Here is an 18843-nt window from a genome sequence, read left to right on the forward strand (position 1 = left end):
TACTGCGACCACTAGGACTCATAACAGCACACAAACCAACAGCCACTCTCAGACAACAACTCACCAGAACGAAGGACCCGATACCCAGCATGAGCAAAACCAACGCAGTGTACAAAATCCCATGCAAGGACTGCACAAAACACTACATAGGACAAACAGGAAGACAGCTAATGATCTGCATCCATGAACACCAACTAGCCACGAAACGACACGACCAATTATCCTTAGTAGCCACACACGCAGATGACAAGCAACATGAATTCGACTGGGACAACACTACTATTATAGGACAAGCCAAACAGAGAACAGCCAGGGAATTCCTAGAGGCATGGCACTCATCCGCAGATTCAATCAATAAGCACATCGACCTGGACCCAATATACCGACCACTGCAGCGGACAGCTGGAACTGACAACCGGAAGCAGCAGATTCAAACCACTACAAATGCCGGAGGAAATATCACAGAAGCGCTTCACAGGAGGCTCCCAAGCACTGAAGATGTCACCTAGACAGAGGACGAAACGTCTGCAACACAAATTCCCAGCTCGGCTAACAGAACCACAACAACGAGCACCCAAGCTACAAATCTTCTCACAAACTTAGATAATAAGTCACTTGTGACAATTCATATAATTTAAGTAACTCATTTTGAGGGATCCAAGATTTTAAATCCAGAGTATTTAATTAGTTGGTGTAAAAATATAGATTTCCCTCTTTGCAGTTTTATGTTTCTATCTTAACTATTTACCATGTCACTTATCTCAGCATCATCACCAGATTTGAGTCTGTGAATTGACATTGCATCATCCAAGTCATTCATTAATTATAGTAATTAGTTCAATCCAGGAGTTTATACTTTACCCATCAGTCTCTTAAGTGAGATAATGAACTAGACATGGAAATCCATATTTATAAGATCTATATATGCTCATTGCTCAATACTTCAGTCAGCTCTTCAAAAACTTTAATCAGGTTCTTTTTACCATGACCGTTTAGATCTAAATCTACTTCATCAATTGAAAGCCATAGCTATAGTACACATGCTAAGGAATTTGTTACATAAGCTACATGGCTTATGTAGCTGTCCAAGAAAAAAAAAGTATGAAGCAAAATAATAAGAAAATATGGCTGTATTGTTTATGTGTGCAAGTCAGCATTCTCATTGCTTCCAGATGGCTCAATAACAAATCACACCGAATCTTGGAGAAATGCAAACATAATTTGTCATTTATTTACAGGATATGCCACATTGAGCCAATGATGTCACAATGATGACAACTGTACATTTTTCACCATTGAACAAGACAATAAGCACAGTCTTTATATTTTCAAACTAATTCCATTATGGAGATGTCACAAGAAAACAAGCAAGAAAAAGTGACATGTATACATCCAGAACATGAGATGAGTAGATCAGTTCCCACTAACATCTAACTTTGGCCCTCCATGTGATCCAAAAATCTGATGAGGTTATTACAGACAACAGCATCGATTTTCCATCCAATTTTCCCAATTCCCATAAAGCAATAAATGACACAAATTAAAGCTGGATGAATACACAAAAGATATTACCTTCTCCCAAGTATTCACAATCAAAAACCATAAGCAAATGACTTCTCCAAATAGTTAATCAAATTGAAGTATATTGAAACACAGGGGATGGAAGTTCAATTGAAGTTGGTAGTTCCAGCAAGAGTCCTAACCAACTTAACATAAACATGTCCAGCTAAGATAGACCAACCAATAGGTGTGAACAGTAAAAATAACTGCATAAGTGAGAAGTAATTATCTTATTGTACATTGCTGTGGCCAGACCATATATCATATTCAGTTCTCCTCACTGAGGGGGTGAACTACTACTTCATCTACATTACAGCCACAAAAATCAGCCAAATGCCTCAAAATGCAAAATTTTCCTGTCCATAGAAAGCAGGGCACATTTAATTCGGCCAAATATAGCTCTATGAGCTGCTTAACCACAAGCAAAACAATAACGGGTACGATCAGATGTAATACCAAGTGGCATTTACTAATTAACCTGGTCTCTGATACAGTTTAGATGTTGCAAGGACCACTCTGTTCCACACCTCATGCAACCTTAGTTCAAACATAAAAGAGCTGATTTCCAGTGGTGAGGTGAGATGGAGTACCCTTGACATCAAGCCGCCATTTGTTAGAGTGTGACATCAAGGAGCCCTAGTAATATTTAAATCAATGGCTTATCAGAGGCAGGACGCTCCATTGGTTGGAGTCATACCTAGCATAAAGGAAGATGACTTTGGTTGCTGGAGAACAATCACAAAGCCTCACTACAGGGATTCCTCTGGGTCAAATACCTTACCTGTTTTAGCTGTGGCCTTCCCTTCATTGTACGAAACCCCAGGTGGAGATGTTCACTGATGATTGCACATTGTTCAGTTTCATTTCTCAGATAATGAAGCAGTTTATGCTCACATGTAACAAGACCCGGACAATTCATTTGTGGGCTACTAAATGGCAAGTAGCATTCATACCAAGCAAGCTGATGCACCTCCACTTTGGGTTCAATGACATTATTACTGGTAAATCCCCTACTATCTGCATTCTGGGTCAGTCATATAAATACAATAGCTAGGAAAGCAAGCCAGAACCTTGGAATTGTGACTCACTTTCTGCCTCATAAATCTTGTCCACCACAAACAAGGCACAAATCAGAATATAATGGAATAGTTTCCACTTATTTGTATGAAGTGCGGCTCCAATAACACTCAATGTCATCCAATACAATACAGCCTGCTTGACTCGCATCATATCCACCATCTTAAACATTCAATCCTTTCACCTCATGCAGGTGCAGTGTACATCAGTTACAACTAGACAGACAGGAACAATTCACCAAGGCTTCTTCACTAGCATCTTTCAAATGTGTGACCTCTGAAATCCAAAGTCAAACGCAAAGCCCTGAATTTAAGTTTTGTTTTGAAAAGTAAAAATGTTAGACAGAAATAAGTGCACAGGAACTTACAAAGAACATTTATAAATCTCAACTGTTATAATTGTTATTTTGTAGTGCCAGAAATTTGTTTGCATTCAATTTTGCCAAGTGAAGATTGGTGTGTTAAAGCTTCCCATATAAATATACATTATGCTCAGTTTTATCCAAAAATGTTGCGTAACAAAGCACTTACTTAATGCCTGTCACTGCCAATGACAAATGCAATGACAAAGCTCAGAACTCTGTTTTCATCTTTTATATGCATATTGGGCTCCAACTATTCTAACTTTAGGGGAGGCAATGACCTAGTGGTATTATCAGAAGACTATTAATCCAGAAACTCAGCGAATATTCTGAGGACCTACATTCAAATCCTTCCACGGCAGATGGTGGTATTTGAAGTCATTACAAAAGACATTGCAACTAAGAATCTAATGATGACCATGACGCCACTGGCGGTACAGTGGCTCAGTGGTTAGCACTGCTGCCTCACAGCGCCAGCGACCGGGTTCGATTCCAGCCACGGGCGACTGACTGTGTGGAGTTTGCACGTTCTCCCTGTGTCTGCGTGGGTTTCCTCCGGGTACTCCGGTTTCCTCCCACAGTCCAAAAGATGTGCAGGTGAATTGGCCATGATAAATTGCCCATAGTAATAGGTGCGTTAGTCAGGGGGAAATAAAGGGAAATGAGTCTGGGTGGGTTACTCTTCGGAGGGTCGGTGTGGACTTGTTGGGCCAAAGGGCTTGATTCGACACTGTAAGGACTCTATGAAAACTCAATGAAAAATGCCACTGTCAATTGTTGGCAAAATCCATCTGGCTCACTAATGCCCTTCTGGGCAGGAAATCTGCCACCCTCACCTGGACTGCATGTGACTCCAGACCCTTAGCATGCATTTTCAACTGTCCTCTGAAATGAACTGAGCCACTGTTCGTGCAGCTTGGTACAGGCAATAAATGCTGGCCAGCCAGCAATACCCATGTCTCATGAGTGAATAGAAAAACTCAAGCATTAAGGGATCTGTCTGCATACAGCTTTATTGTTTCATTATATGATGAAACTTGATGTGCTGAGACAAATAATATTTCTTGATTATTTAAAGATAACCTATTCCACCACAGTTATCATTTAATGTTAATTATTTTGTTACTTGTAGGGTTATCTATAATTTTTGAGGAAATTAAAGGTATCAATTTATAAATCTAAAGAAAACCATAAGTCAAGACAAAATGATGGAGAACCAAAATAATGATTCAGGTCCAAACTGAACCTTTGCTATCTTTCTACTTTTCAGTCTGATACGTTTTCATTTTAACACACTGTACTACTCTTGAAACCTTATAAGAAATCAATGAGGAATACAAATACTGTACCGAAAGAGATCCAGTTTAATTCCTATAAAAAAACACATTTAAAATTCAAACTTAAAAAAAAAACTTGTGCTGAACGAAAGCTAATATCTTGCCATAAGTATACATTGACATATAATTATAAAACACTGAAATCTGTGAAGATTTTGACCTACATTTCTTTGCAAGTGGATGAATAACTGGAAATAACGAAACTAATTAATTGCAAGTGCCAAGGGCAGCAGGTGTTTCAAAATTATATTCCACTGAATTCATAATTTATCCGTACATCCCCATTAAAGTCTCCAGAGTTCACCTTATTACAATTCACTACTGTTAAACTTCTCAGGTTATGATTTACAACAAAGAAAATGTATTTCAAAAATGTTGTCTTGGTGCACATTAATTTGATTTATCGATATTGCCATTCTATCCACGACCTGTGCTTCCACTCTCCACTATACACCATTGCAGTAAATACTACAGATAACACAACCAGCTACTAGGCCTTGGTCAATCACACCTAAAATAGAGAGTTGTCATTTAAAAAAAACGTTTTTGTTCTACTCAAGATCATTTTTAGCTGAACTAGAAAAATCACTGTACAGGATGAACACAATGGCCAAATTGCATCCTTAATGTGAACTTTAAAAAAATATACAGTCTTGTTTTGTCTAAACTATATAACTATTGACAAATCAATAAATGTGGTAGAAATACTGAAATGTTCAAACTGTGGTCAAGTAATATGCAGCAATGCTACTCCTTTTTGAAGGCAAAGGCAGCCAATCTTGAATTAGTGGATACATGCTGTTGTTTCTGTTTTTTTGCCAAGCTTCCAGGTGCTTCAGAGTTTTCATCTTTGCTTTCCAGGTTATCTTCATGAAGCTCTTCCACACGCTTGCGTTTTTGAGCATCCTCTGCATCAGGCATATTGTCAATGCTTCCGCTTCTTTTAGCTTTCTCCGTCCAGGTCTGGAAATAACATCACCAGAAGAATAATTTAAATCTGCACTGCTAGGTGGCCAAGCAGTTTGGTCATCATTCAACACTATACTGAAGCCAATCAAAAGAGCTTCCACTCTACTTAAAAGGGCCATATGCAATTTAACTTCATGCATAAGGGTTACAAACTATGCAGCCATTCCTGGTTACACTAGGACAAATGATAGGCAAGACTGAAAGGCATTAAAATACATCCAATTAGTGGGGTTGCACTCAAAGTCCTAAGACATTCTCCTCCCTACATGTTGGACCAGGCAGCAGGAAAGATTAGGGATATACATTTGACCAAAAAAATTGTGTCGGAGGAGACAGACGTAGCCTGTCACATAAGCTGGAGGCCTAGGTTGGAGTAAATATGATATAGGTAAAAATTTAAAGTAATTGTGAGGAATGGGTTGGAATGGAGTGAGGGGCATCCAAAAAGTTTTTAAAAAAGAGGAAAACCAATAAGATATATTATGGATATCTTTGTGTTTTAGATAAGAATTCTGTCATCAAATTCATGTATTGTAAGAAAACACTCTAAATGCACAAATTCTGCTAAATGTCATATCGCAGCTATTGCATATTCTACAAGAGTAACACTGGGAGCAAAATATCCCAGTCAATAAAAAACATCAACATCGAGAGGATATGGGGAAGACATACACTAACTATAGAAGCAAGGGATCTTAGTGAAAGTATTATATGTAGGGTAAAAGAATAGCGAAGGATGCATGGCTTTAATAGGAATTATTTACACACCTCATGATAATAATGTTGAGCTGGTGGGGTGAAGGAATTATCACTAAGACAAGCAGGCAAAAACCAGAACAAGTGAACAAATAGAGTACTGAATTTTGGTTTGTGACTTCTCCATCTGTCATTCAAAACCAAGCCTTTAAATTAAAAACCTTGAGGCGAAATCAATTAATCCCAATAAAATTCAGCAGAACCGTTATGGAGTAAAACTACAGACAAAAAGAGGAAGCAACTGACTAAGTATGGACTTAGGGGGTTCTGGTAACACTGACATAAATGGGAATTGGGGGCAAACTTCCACTAGCATAAAAAGGACAAACTACAAAGGCTGTGATTTTTAGAGTCCAATCATTTCGACCTCAGGACATGCTTACAGGAATTCCTTAGTTAAAAATCACAACACCAGATTATAGTCCAACAGGTTTATTTGAAAGCACTGGCTTTTGGAGCGCTGCTCCTTCATCAGGTGATTGTTGAGAATAAGATCGTAAGACAGAATTTATAGCAAAAGTTTACAGTGTGATGTAACTGAAATTATATATTGAAAAAGACTTGGATTGTTTCTTTCATCTGTAAATCGCAAAACTTTTTTAAAAAATTTACATTCTCAAGTGCACTTTAACAATAGGTGCCATGTCGGCCCAGATAAGGTATTGAAGATGTGAGGTGCCCTGTGTGAGACTGTCTGTGCCACAATGGTCAGACTGATTCTAATCTAAAGAACAGATTTACAGAATCTTACATAGATTCATGCAGTTTTTGAGCAAAGTAAAATGTAATTCTGCAAGTACAAATTCACCCCACAAACTTATATGTGGTGGTGGGGGGGGGGGGGGGGGGCAAGGGGAGAACACCACAGAACAATCAACAGACAGGAATGTTCCCCTCCAGTCAGAGGGCACTTCAGCGGTCCGGGTCACTTGACCTCAGACCTTTGGGTGACCATCCTCGAAGGTAGACTTCGGGACAGGCAACAACGAGAAGTGGCCGAGCAGAGGCTGATAACTAAGTTCAGTACCCATGGGATGGCCTCAACCGGGACCTTGGGTTCGTGTCACACTACAGGTGACCTCATTGCACCACACACACACACACACACCTCTCATACACACCCTGTCACAGACTTAAATCCCTTTACGCTCACACACATACACACACCCCACACACACACACCCTGTCACAGACTTAAAGCCTTTACATTCACACACACACCCTCTCACAGACACTCAAACCTCCCCCCCCCCCCCAACAATAACTTTTGCTATAAATTCTGTGTTCTTACAATCTTATTCTCCACAATCACCTGATGAAGGAGCAGCACTCCCAAAGCTCGTGCTTCCAAATAAATCTATGTGACTATAACCTTGTGTTGTGTGATTTTTAACTTTGTACACTCAAGTCCAACACCGGCACCTCCAAATTAGGTATTCCTTAGGATAGTGTCCGAGGCTCAAACATCATTTGTTTCATCAATGATCTTCCTTTGTCCTTAAGGTCACAAATGGTGACACTCGCTATGACTACAGCAACTCAAGTATCAAAGCGGTCTTTATCCACACCCAGCAAAACCAGGACAATATTTAGATTAGATTAGATTAGAATCCCTACAGAGTGGAAACAGGCCCTCAGGCCCAACAAGTCCACACTGATCCTGCAAAGAACAACCCATCCTCCTCTGACTAATGCACCCAACACAATGGCTTACAAGCGTCAAGTAATATTCGTGCCACAAAATGCCAGACCACAGCCATCAAGAGAGAAGAGACAAGGAAGAACCACTTATTGACATTCAGTGGCAATTCAACATTGAATTCCTGATCAGAAAGTTAACTGGATGAGCCAGGCAAATAAAGTGACTGTTAGAGCCATTTGGAAACTGGGAATTCTGTGATAAGTGACTCACTTCATCTCTTTCCAAAGACAATCCACCACCTACAAAGCACAAGTGAAGAGTGTGATGGAATACTTTCCACTTGCCTACAACTCCGAAACACTCAAGAGGCTTAAAACCATCCAGGACACAACAGCCTATTTGATCAGCACCTCACCTATCACCTTCAACATTCATTCCATACCACTGGCACACAGTGATGCAGACACTTGTTAAAGCTCCTTTAACAGTACTTTCAAAAACACAACCTTTATCAACCAGAAGAACAAGGGCTTCAGATGGCACCTGGAACTGTGGGAACAGATTCAAAATCAGCCATAGCTCATGAGGAGCTGTACGCATCTCTGTTCACTGCAATGCTGCAGATAAATATTTGTTTTAATATTAGTTTAACAAATGGAGAAAATAACATTTTTTTTTTCTCCATATGACATGAACATGACCAGCAAGCCCAGCGTTTGTGTCCATCTCAAATGAGTTAGGAATCAACCATTTTGCTGTGGGTCTGCAGTCACATGTAGGCCAGACCAGATCAGGATGGCAGATTTCCATCCCTAAAAGGACATTAATGAACCAGATGGATTTTTCAAACAGTCGACAATGGGTTCATGGTCATCATTAGACTCTTACTTCCAGATTTTATGGAATTCAAATTACAGCATCTGCCATAGCAGGATTTGAACCTGGGGCCCCAGAACATTACCTGGGTCTCTGGATTAACACTCTAGCGATAATACCACGAGGCCATTGCCTCCTCCCTTCGACATTTAAGTCAAGATACTTTTTATTGAATTCAAATTCCACCATCTGCCATCCAGGATTTGAACCCGCATCCCCAGACCTTGGCCGAGTTTCTGGATTAATAATCGCACGATAATATCACCTGTTGATGCCTGTTGCTAAATGCTCTTGGAAAAGTTTCACTTCTTGAACCACAGCAATCCCTGAGTTGCAAGTACATCCACAACACTATTCGGGAGGGAGTCCCAGGTTTTTGACTTGGTGACATTGAGGCAAAATTTACAATTTCCTTATCTATGGTTCTATCCCAAGACCCGATAGAACAAGTATGTCTCTGTCATACTTGTCCAAATATTCTGCATAATTAAAGAGAAAATTTTAAAGGGGTGCCCTTGCAACTACAGTATAAAACTTACATTCTACATTTTCCTTTATGCTTTTCCTTCGTATAAACGTTTTGAGTCATATTCAGTTCTTTGGCAGAAAAAAATCACTAGGTTTAATTGCAGAATTTCTGCAAATGTTGAATGACTAATTTATTTTTTTTCTTTTTCAGCTAGCTGATTCCCAAAAACTAAAAACAAAACAGCTGCACTGAAAATGTCATTACTCCATTATCAGAAGCAAAATAAAATCAAATATGAAACATCCAGTTGGCTGATCCCCCTCGACCTCTGACTCAGCTTCAATTGGAATTCCTCGTCCACTACTTTAAGATTTCACCTCAGATTAATTTCAAATTCAAAGCACAAACGCTGCAGTGAAATTTCATATTTTACTCTCCAATGTTGTCTTCCAATTAAGTAAACCTAAACAGATGTGTTTCTGCACCTGTCAATCCTGCTTAAATAACAGGTCATCAGATCACAAAGAAACAAAATCAATACTACTAAATTTACGTAGATATGATTCCTCAGCAACAGCCACTTCAAATCTATTCAGTTGTACTTTGTTTTGTAGTCTATGAGCAGTACAATCAAAATCAAGTAGCGCTGGTGCTGACACAGTTTCCAATTTGATTTCTGCTAGACTTCCCAGTATTGATGAAAATAAATCTCAGCAGTGCACGTACCTTAAAATACCTATATAGATTTGTTTTTATTATCAATTTAACATTATTGAAACCTGTAGATTTTTAAAATTAGATATTCATGATAAATGTGGGATTGTTGTTATGCACCAGTTTTACTGCATGGATCTGCTCAGATTCAAATATCTATTCAATATATTAAACAAGTATTTGTAGAATAGGTGCATTCTCTTACATTATACCCAACCAATGCAAAGGAGTAATCCAAAGTAACTGAATGGAAAATCTATATAACTACAACAGTAGGATGTGTTAAAGGTATGACTACAAATATTTTACCAAGCATCTACTTTCATTTGAAAGCAAATGAAATAGGTTGACTGGTTAATTATTATTATTATTTGAAGAAATCAAATGCTTGCAAATTAAGCAATTAGTAAAATCAGACAGAAGTTATCAATCAAAAAACAAAAACTAAAATATTAAAAAGGCTAAAAACTATTCCAGGCCTGAATTTTCATACCTTCCTCTCCTCAGATGACAGAACACGGAATCTGTTCATGCCTTCCTTAATTATTTCTTCTTCTGATAAACCTGGACTTTCAGCAACAATATCCTCTCGACTTTCTTCCAACCAAAGTTGGAAACCTGTCTTCTTAGGCCTTTTTACAAAGAAAAAACATTATTGTTGTATTATAACAGCTAATGTTTACTAATCACATTAAATTGTTAGAAATTCTAATACAATACTGATTTTGGAGATAATAGGTTTAAGCTTCAAAGTAGAATCTGTATGGTGACTAACTGGAAACACATTGAATCTTGTAATCACTATTTTCCAACAAACAAGTCAGTAAATAACACTTTCTTGAAAGAAACTCTGCGATGGTTTCTGACACAAATTGCTAGATTTCCGGTAGCATTAAAGATTATCTAAAGTGCACATCCATTGTGTATAATTTTAAAAGCACTCACTTCTTGTTTTCTGTGTTGTTGTTGTCAGGGATGATTGATTGTACAGAAGGAGCCTCAATTGCTTTTTCTTCCACAGTTTTACTGCTGAATTTAGAGTTGGCTGGCTGGAACAGTGTAGCTTGGATCTTTGAAAAGAAAATAGGTAAAATAAGATGCCAAACTGAAGATTAACAGCCTGAATATTGTAACAGAAATTGTGGTTTTTTTGTCAGGCAGTTCATCAGTTTTGGAGTGACTGCAGAAGAGCGTAGGACTTGCTCAATCCTTACACAAATTAATTATAGAAATCATGAACTCTAATGTAATTATCACCACATGGGAGTTTTAAAAGGTCAAGTTTTTTTTTATTTCTACATCTTATCTTGCAATGCAAGTGTTGCAAAACACCCAAACCTGTTTTTAAAAAGAACTAGCTTTGTGAACAAATGCTTACAAAAAAAATGTTTGATATTTAAAAAATGGTTAGGTAATATATCTGGAGTTAAATAAAAAAGGTAGCACACAGGACTTACTTTTTTCCTTTAATGACTCTTGATATTGATATACAAATTTTAAATATTCTCCCATAAATTGTAATTGAGTACTTGTTCCACAAGCTTTTACAAATGTCTGACATCAAAGGTATTTTCACATTTGAGCAGAGGCAGCTAGTTAAAGGCTGCATAAGCAGTTAAATGGATAAGGCTGCATACTCAGTTAGATCATAATGCAATGTCTACATGTAATTTTCCAAAGAGATGCTGAAGATTGTTGGGGTTTTACAGGATGTGATAACTCCCAACAGGGCTACAGAGAACAGCAGTAGGAATATGTCAACGACCACTTGGGCAGTGAACAACCAATACATCACAAAACAGAAGACAAATCGGGATTTTTTGGCCTGCACAGCTCAATCCCATACTAGGTTTTACACCCAACTGGTACAACAATCATGCACTTAAAAAACAAAACAACGTAGTTCCTGATTCTAATAAAGCAAATTCTGAAAATGCTTGTACCTGTTTGGCTTTTGGTTTTGAGACCAGAGGTTTCAGAAGCAGTGATTTCTCACTACTTGCAGATTGGCTGTTGTTACTTGATGCTTTCTTATTAATTTTTGCCATGCTATCTAGAATATTGGTGTTACGCGCATGATTTCCAACCAATGCAGGGGATATTCCACCAGATGTTACCTGAAAAGGAAAAAACATCTTGGCTGAGCAAATAAAATGCCATATTAACGTTTACAAAAGTAAAGGCTCAGGGATGTCAGAAATTTGAAATGAAAACAGAAAATCCTGGAATTCTCAGATTTGGTAGCTTCTGTGGAGAGAGAAACAGGGTTAGGTTTTGAGGTCTATGTCTTTTCACAAAAACAGAGGAAAGGCGAGGACAGAAATGTCAATTCTGTTCTTCTTTCCACAGAAGCTACCAAACCTGCTGATTTTATTACTGCTAGACAGATTAAAACAAAGCATAGTGGAACTTACATATAAAGTGGTAAGACAACACCTGAACAGAGCTCGTAATGTGTTTCTTGTGCAGCATTTTGTTAATCCAGAGTAAGAATAATTAATTCGTGGAGAGCTGGCTTCAATGGGGTAAGAACAGAAACAAAAACTGTAGGTGAACAATGGCTACATTCAGGGGAAGACATGGTTTGGGTACATACAAAGTACACACCCTCAAAATGGAAAAGCAGGATAAACAGATTTAGAGCTTCCTGGATAAAAAAGGAGATACAAATAAAGGTAAGTGTACTTTTGACAATTCTTAGGGAGAGAGTATAACTAAGAACCAAGAGGTTCCAGAGGAGAGTTGAAAAAGCATATTTGAAAAGTAAAATGGCATTATGAGAAAAGACAGGCATCCAACACAAAAGGGAGCCACAAAGAGTTCTATACGAACATTAAAAGCAAAAGGCATGGCTTAAGAGTTAAATGAATAATTTGGATCCACCTTTGCCAAGTAAACAGATGCTGCCTCTTGGTGACAAGAGGAAGTCACTAAAAGGGCTCAAAATTAACCAGGAGGAAGTACTGCAATGTGCAATAAGGGAAGTTTAATAAATGATCTGAGTAAAAAACCCGCTTAGTTAACGGTGATTATAATATGGTAGAATTTAACTTTTAGTTCGTGTGAGAGAAACTTGGGCGGGAAGAAAAGATGGTTAAGAAACAATAGCAGTTCATGGTTCACAGCAAAGCTCTATTCCAGTGAAGAACAAGGACTGTAGGAAGGAGATAAATCGATCACAGTTAACCAGTAAGTTAAGGATGTTATCAAATTGAAAGGAAAAAACACAATGGGACAAAGATTAGTGGTAAAACAGAGTTTGGAAAAGTTTTAATATCCAATAAAAGATTACAAAAGATGATGGAGAAAATAAACTATATCAGCGACCTTGCAAATAACATAAAAATGGACAAGAGCTTCCTTAGGTATATATAAAAAGCAAAAAAAAAAAGAGTGGTCACAGTGAACATAAACCCCTTATTGAATGCAGCTAGGGAAATAATAATGGACAGCCAGGAAATAGTGGAATAAAGGTTTTGCATCTTGACAGTAAAGGACACGAATAGAAATCCAAAAGTACTAAATAATCAAGTGCTAAAGCAGCCAGGGAAAAAAATACAATAACAAACCACTAGAGAAGAAACAGTAGGAAAACTAATGGGCTAAAGGCCAACAAGTTCCCTAAACCCAAAGGTTTGCAACCTAGGATTTTAAAAGGAAGCAGCTCAGAGATAATGGATGCACAGAATCCCTAGATTCTGGGAAATCACCAGCGGAGTGGAAAGTTGCATTAGACATCCTTCAAGAGGGAAGGAGCCAAAACAGGTAACTATAGGTCTGTTGACATCTGTTGTTGGGAAAGCAAAACAATTTATTATAAAGAATACAAAATAAAGCATGCAGAAGTACCTAATCAAGCAGAGCTTCATGAAGGTGAAATCAAGTGTGTCAAATGTATTAACAAGGTGAATAGATAAAATGGAACCAGTAGATTTATCGTATTTGGGGATTGCCAAAAGACATCTGATAAGGGACTGTACATAAGGCTACTTAATAAGACAAGATGTCACTGTGTTTGGAGTAGTATAAGTAGTGATAGACAATTGGCTACCTAACAGGAGTAGAAAATGTGTTGCTGGAAAAGCGCAGCAGGTCAGGCAGCATCCAAGGAACAGGAGAATCGACGTTTCGGGCATAAGCCCTTCTTCCTGAAGAAGGGCTTATGCCCAAAACGTCGATTCTCCTGTTCCTTGGATGCTGCCTGACCTGCTGCGCTTTTCCAGCAACACATTTTCAGCTCTGATCTCCAGCATCTACAGTCCTCACTTTCTCCTACCTAATAGGAGTGACAGATTTGGATTGAAGGGCATTTTCAGGTTGGCAACCTAAAACTATTACTTACAATGCTACAATTATTTACAATGTATTTTATTGACTTGGACAAGAGAAGCAGAAGTTTACAGATGTCAAGAATAGGTGGCTGCAGAGGCTGGTCATTAAGTATTGTCATGGCTGAGATAGAAAGTTAATTAGTAAGAAAATCAAGGGTTATGGGGATAAAGCAGGAATGCGAATTTGAGGTTTATCAGTTCAGCCATGCTCTCAGTGAATGGCTTCCTTCTGGTCCAATATCATATGGTTGGATAGTCTATGGGTGATAAGGCAGTGAGACCAGATGAGAAGCATATAAGGAAGTGAAATGGTCATAATCTTTCACTCTTCCCTTGGCTCAGAGTGTACAAGAGCTTTGGAAAATTTAAGACATTTTGCCCTTGTTTAAAGTAGAATAAGTTCAGCAATTACAAACTAATAAAAGTAAATTCACTGGTATGGAAGCTTCTACAATTATTCGGTATTGATTTAGCAGTCTCATGGAAAAAGCTGATTTCTATTGTGAGAATCAGCAGGAATTTCTAAAAGAAAAGTCATATTTAGCTAACTTGGATTTTTTAAAAACAAATTAACAGAAAGATTCAGTGAGCTAATGTTGCTGATATGATGTATGTGGATTTATTTAAAAACTACAGATTTATGAGAGAGGTTTAGTTCATGGGACAAAAGGGAAATAAGCAATGTGGATACAAACTTAGCTGAGCAATAGGAAACAGATGAATGGATACTTTTTTTTGGCTGCAGTAAGGTTTGTTTTGGACATCCCAACTGGTCAGCACTGGGGCTTTGCTTTTCTTGATACGTAGTAATCTAATGAGCCACAAGTTCAAAGCACATGGATAATTTGAAACTTGGAAATATAGTAAACTATGTGTTGCTGGAAAAGCGCAGCAGGTCAGGCAGCATAAAAGGAGCAGGAGAATTGACATTTCGGGCATAAGCCCTTCTTCAGGCTTATGCCCGAAATGTCGATTCTCCTGCTCCTTTGATGCTGCCTGACCTGCTGCGCTTTTCCAGCGACACATTTTTCAGCTCTGATTTTACATTACATGTAATGTAATGTAAAAAATGTAAAGTATCTAAATGTATATTTGCAATGCCAATGTACACAGGTTATGGGCCAAGTGCTGGAAAACAGAATTAGAATAGATGTGATTGTTTTTGGCTGGTACAGATTCGATGGGCCAAAGGGCTTTAACTGAACTGCAGACCTCTATAACTCTATCACTGAAGGTGGCAGGACAATTGGAGAGAACAGTCAATAAAGCATATAGTACCCTGGGATATATTAACATAGGCACGAAGTATAAGGAGCAAAGAGTTTATGCTTAATTATAAAAGACACTTGTTAAACCTCAGTTGGAGTAGTGTGCCACATGGGATATGAACCCACTGGAATGTCAAGAGTGATTTTACAAGAATGGTTCCAGGGATGAAAAATTCCATTTAGGAAGATAAATCAGACAGCTTAGAACTTTTTATTTTGGAGAGAGGGTTGAAGAGAAGTGCTGAGAGGTCACGTGGGGGTAAACACAGAGAAACTGCTCCCACTAATAAAAGGATCAAGAACAAGAGGAAATAGATTTTGAGAGATTTGCAAATGAGATGGTTCAGATCTGCATTGCACTGCCTAGATGTCAATGGGGGTGAGGAGGAGAAGATCTGATGGGATGTTGGTGCGTGTTCAAGCTTCTGTATTTTCTGCCTGATGGAAGAGGTAGAGGGTATTACAAGAGTGGGAAAGGACTTTGATGATGTTGGTTGCATTTCTGTGGCAACAACAAGTGTAAATGGATTCCAGAAATGGGAGGTGAGCCTCTGATGGCTCCCAGCCATGGATGCACAAGCAGGTATGCCACTTGGAATATAGCTCTAGGAATATAAACCAAGACTATACTGTTAGGACCAAGTTGCTGGAGAAAAGAAAAGTAAAGGGAAGGGAAGAGTTCTCAGCAGAAGGTTGTTCACAGAAAAATTATTCTACTAAATTTCCAATGAGAAACAAAGTATGAAATATTTGGGCTTCGGTAATGAACATCACTGTAGCTTGTTATTTCTCTTCTCTCTTTCTGTTAGGGAGAAGCTTCCTTTAAAAGCAAAAAAAAAAAAAGAGTCCTTTTGCTTTATTTTCGAGAAGGGCAAATTGAGTTGTGTGACCAAAGCCACACATTAAATCAAATTACTTTGTGGATATCAAATTGTTTTCTTCTAAAACCAATGCATGTAAACAATTAATAGTTCACAGGACAGATAAAACTTCATAATCACAAAGAGTTTAAGTACTGTACGATCATTTCTTACCTTAAATGGATTGGCACGTGCAAGCATACTGTTTGTAAGAGTTACTATTGACAAGAAAGTTATAAAATCAGAATCTGTATCATAAATCCAATACTAGTTTTCAATTTCACTAATACTGTTCCATTCTAAAATTTATATCAATGATTTTATGATACAATCATTTTGGCAGTGACACATTTAAAAGGAAGCAATCCTGAATTAAGCATCTACTTTCAGTTTGTAATTAACGTAATTTTCACAATTAGACAACCAGCCAGCTGATTCAATGCAAATGCCTATGATATAATATGCATAGTTGTGCAAACGTGTTAAATGCCAATATGTTGGCTTTTAAATGAAGACTAAAGTCAGTATATTATTTTATCACCTTTAAATAGACAACAAAGTAACATGCATAATTAATATACACTAATGGCAAACTACTCTCAGTACCTGATTTTGGAGTTATTTGTTCCACGGGACCAAGATTTTTACTAAATGGATTTAACCCTGCAGTACAGAAGAACAGTTTTCAATAAGTAATCAACACAACAAAGTGGTTTTCTGCATATGTTTGCTTCAAACACATATTACCAGCACAAAAATAAACAGAAGTTACTTTTGGAACATGTAAAAAATTACACATCAGTATTTACTTGTACAAATATTTTCTTCTATTTACTTCAAAGTTCTGAATACTGATATAAAATGGATCAGGATTTGCTAAGCAGGAAGGTCGAAAGAGTGTTGGAGTTTTTTTGAAAAAGTAACAAAGAGGATTGATGAGGGCAGAGCCGTAGATGTGAACTTCAGTAAGGGGTTTGACAAGGTTCCCCCTGGGAGACTGGTTAGCAAGGTTAGATATCACATAATATAGGGACAAGTAGCCATTTGGATACAGAACTGGCTCAAAAGGTAGAAGACAGAGGGTGGTGGTGGAGGGCTGTTTTTCAGACTGGTGGCCTGTGACCAGTGAAGTGCCACAAGGATCGGTGCTGGGCCCTCTACTTTTTGTCATTTACATAAATGATTTGGACGGGAGCATACGAGGTACAGTTAGTAAGTTTGCAGGTGACACCAAAATTGGAGGTGTAGTGGACAGTGAAGGAGGTTACCTCAGATTACAACAGGATCTTGACCAGATGGGCCAAAGGGCCGAGAAATGACAGATGGAGATAAATTCAGATAATTGCGAGATGCTGCATTTTGGGAAAGCAAATCTTAGCAGGACTTATACACTTACCATTAAGTAAGGTCCTAGGAGTGTTGCTGAACAAAAAGTGCAGGTTCATAGCTCCTTGAAAGTGGAGTCGCAGGTAGATAGGATAGTGAAGGCGGCATTTGGTATGCTTTCTTTTATTGGTCAGAGTATTGAGTACAGGAGTTGGGAGGTCATGTTGTGGCTTTACAGGACATTGGTTAGGCCACTGTTGGAATATTGCGTACAATTCTGGTCTCCTTCCTATCGGAAAGATGTTGTGAAACTTGAAAGGGCTCAGAAAAGATTTACAAGGATGTTGCCAGAGTTGGAGAATTTGAGCTATGGGGAGAGGCTGAACAGGCTGGGGCTGTTTTCCCTGGAGCGTCAGAGGTTGAAGGGTGACCTTATAGAGGTTTACAAAATCATGAGGGGCATGGATAGGATAAATGGACAAAGTCTTTTCCCTGGGGTCAGGGAGTCCAGAACTAGAGGTTATAAGTTTAGGGCGAGAGGAGAAAGATATAAAAGAGACCTAAGGGGTGACTTTTTCCACACAGAGTGTGGTACGTGTATGGAATGAGCTGCCAGAGGAAGTGGTGGAGGCTGGTACAATTGCAACATTTAAAAGGCATTTGGATGGGTATATGAATAGGAAGGGTTTGGAGGGATATGGGCCGGGTACTGGCAAGTGGGACGAGATTGGGTTGGGATATCTGGTCGGCATGGACGGGTTGGACCGAAGGGTCTGTTTCCGTGCTGTACATCTCTATGACGACATGCAGCTACAGGAGCTGAAGCACAATTTTTGTTCAAGTCTTGTTCAAATAATTTCATATCAGAGCAATGAATAAAAATCTGGTCTCATAATTGGTTTGGACTTCTAAATATGCTAAACATGTAAAAAGTCATCTAAAATAAATTTAGAAAGTGGAATATCTAGCCAAACTTACTTCTCTTTGCATGAACTGTTTCCTCAGGATCCAATTCATTGTTACCATCTCCTTCTGCATTATTCTGAATATCTTCCTCACTTCCTTCTTCCTTTTCAATGGAGTTTTGAGCTGGAGGTTGCACATGTGAACTCCATTTGGTCACTGTTCTTCTATAGCTGCTTGAGAAAGACAGTTTCAATAACCAGCAAAATTTAGACCACTAACATTTACATCCTGAAATAATTAAACAAGCCTACTTTTGTGCACAAAGTTTTAATGCAAATGCAAAAAAATGTGGCAGTTGGATTCTGAAGTTACTTGCAACTTCTTCATTTGG

The 18843-nt window shown here is 38.3% G+C and overlaps 1 protein-coding gene across 3 annotated transcripts in view; it reads right to left on the reverse strand.

Moving 5' to 3' along the window:
- Nucleotides 1–1200: 1200 nt before the first annotated feature.
- Nucleotides 1201–18843, reverse strand: part of wdhd1 (WD repeat and HMG-box DNA binding protein 1) — a 66451-nt gene continuing 48808 nt past the window's right edge. For 2 of the 3 annotated variants that reach the window (XM_087989872.1, XM_087989870.1), the window contains 7 exons: nucleotides 18525–18685; nucleotides 16827–16883; nucleotides 16395–16438; nucleotides 11705–11878; nucleotides 10707–10831; nucleotides 10255–10393; nucleotides 1201–5298 (listed from right to left, as the gene is read on the reverse strand). In XM_087989872.1, the coding sequence (XP_087845998.1) occupies nucleotides 5083–5298; nucleotides 10255–10393; nucleotides 10707–10831; nucleotides 11705–11878; nucleotides 16395–16438; nucleotides 16827–16883; nucleotides 18525–18685 (916 nt within the window). In that variant the 3' untranslated portion in view covers nucleotides 1201–5082. The remainder of the gene's footprint in view (nucleotides 5299–10254; nucleotides 10394–10706; nucleotides 10832–11704; nucleotides 11879–16394; nucleotides 16439–16826; nucleotides 16884–18524; nucleotides 18686–18843) is intronic. The other variant, XM_087989871.1, reaches the window with a different exon arrangement.

The sequence above is a fragment of the Chiloscyllium plagiosum genome, unplaced genomic scaffold (assembly GCF_037043375.1).
Source record: "Chiloscyllium plagiosum isolate Xiang-an unplaced genomic scaffold, Cpla_swu_hap1 HiC_scaffold_8, whole genome shotgun sequence".
Lineage (NCBI taxonomy): Eukaryota > Metazoa > Chordata > Chondrichthyes > Orectolobiformes > Hemiscylliidae > Chiloscyllium > Chiloscyllium plagiosum.